Source organism: Theobroma umbraticum, unplaced genomic scaffold (assembly GCF_002168275.2).
Source record: "Theobroma umbraticum cultivar Fairchild unplaced genomic scaffold, ASM216827v3 scaffold_56.0, whole genome shotgun sequence".
Classification (NCBI taxonomy): Eukaryota; Viridiplantae; Streptophyta; class Magnoliopsida; order Malvales; family Malvaceae; genus Theobroma; species Theobroma umbraticum.
In genome coordinates this window covers 1,838,520-1,840,183 of record NW_018397256.1, presented here as the reverse complement: position 1 = coordinate 1,840,183, position 1,664 = coordinate 1,838,520, and the positions used below count along the sequence as shown (strand labels likewise).

General features: G+C 33.1%; 1 protein-coding gene across 5 annotated transcripts in view; it reads left to right on the top strand.

Annotated features, from left to right (window-relative positions):
- The window catches only part of LOC110410391 (calcium-transporting ATPase 10, plasma membrane-type-like), a 48,259-nt gene that overhangs the window by 38,408 nt on the left and 8,187 nt on the right, over positions 1-1,664 (top strand). For all 5 annotated transcript variants that reach the window (XM_021420045.2, XM_021420047.2, XM_021420046.2 and 2 more), the window contains 2 exons: positions 81-191; positions 417-587. In XM_021420045.2, coding sequence (XP_021275720.1) covers positions 81-191; positions 417-587 — 282 coding nt within the window. The remainder of the gene's footprint in view (positions 1-80; positions 192-416; positions 588-1,664) is intronic.

Sequence of the window (1,664 nt, the reverse complement as noted above, 5' to 3'; positions counted from 1 at the left end):
TTTTATAATTATAATTTCTGCCTTTAATCCACATTAAATGGCTCTTCTGTTTTTACTATTTTTGATTGTTTATCTCCCAGCCGGACTCCAAAGTTCATATTCACTGGAAAGGGGCTGCTGAAATAGTGTTGGCTGCATGCTCTTGGTACCTTGACACTGATGATGGTGTTGTAGCTATGGATGAAGAAAAGGTTTGAGCACCATAACTTTGAAAATTGAAATTAATGCTTTCCTTGTCACCTTCTTTTCTTCAGTTATCATCTTCCGGGATGGTGGCTGCATTCTAATATTGTTTTAGTTTTTTATATTTCACCTATGTAGTCTGTAATGCTTGTAGTTAGATGTAATTGTTGGTATTTTGGTTGATAACATTCGACAAATGAATTTCTGTTTGTTGAAATTCCCTTGGTTTGCAGGTGGCCTTTTTTGAAAAGGCGATTGAAAGTATGGCTGTTGGTAGTTTGCGTTGTGTTGCTATTGCGTACAGATCATATGAAAGTGAAAAGGTTCCAACTAATGAAGAAGAGCTTGCTCGATGGGCTTTACCTGATGATGACCTTGTTTTACTGGCTATTGTTGGTCTAAAGGTATATATCTCAGGGAAGAAAATTAAGTAGCTTTGACACAATATATGCATGTGTTTATTTGTTTGGTATATTGTTTATTATTTTGCATATGGGGAAGGAGCTTAGTCATAGGTCCTTATTGTTTGGGGTAGTTAATGTTTCCTTTTGTGTTCACATATGGAGGATGGATTAGACAATGTGGTAGAAGCACGAATGTCGCCTTGTGAGTTTCAGGGATTAACTTTTGAAATTTCTCACTGCCCTCGATGTCATTTTGTACTGAATATTTATTTTCTGCAACTCTTTTTCTATCCTTTCTGATTTGGAAATAGCTTGCATATTATATTTATGTTTTTCCCTTTGCCAGTTTTGCCTTACACAGTAAATTATAAATTTGTCTAGTAATCAGTGAAGTCCATATGCTAGAGATGATTTTTACTACTTTTTTCTGTAGCTTTGTTTTCTATATAGATAATGTCTTTTACTATTGTGGTTTTAATTTTTCATCCCCGACTTCTACACATCCTTAAAATTTAACTTGTCTTGTATTTAGTGAAGTTCCATGTTGAATTGTGTGTGATTGCTAAATGCTGAAAGTTAAAGAAAGTTTTAAAGACAGCAAGAATGATGTAGTCAAAGGGTTTAGGGCAATTAGAACTCAACAATTAGGGCTAGAATAGGGTTGATTGTGTTGGAACAATAGAAAGATAATTGGGTTTTGCTAAAAGAAACCTCTTGAATAAATATTCAAAATAACAAAAAAAGATAATAATCTTATATCTAGGATTACCTATTTATAATAGCTAATATAAATCCTAATCAAATAGTAATCCTAATCCTAAATAAAGACTTAAAGTAATAAAATTCTAATAAAGATAGGAAAAAGAATCTCAAACTAAATAAAATAAAATCCTAAGCTAACGAAAATACTAAATAAAATAGAATTCTTGATGCGCCTGCATCAGTCCCCTCGGGTTAGAAAAAAAAACTCGGCTCCGACCAGTAGGCCTCATAGATGTCTAGATTCACTTGTTTTAACTTCTCTTCATAACTACCTTCAGCTTCAAAATTTTCAGCAGATAAATACCCAGCAATTTT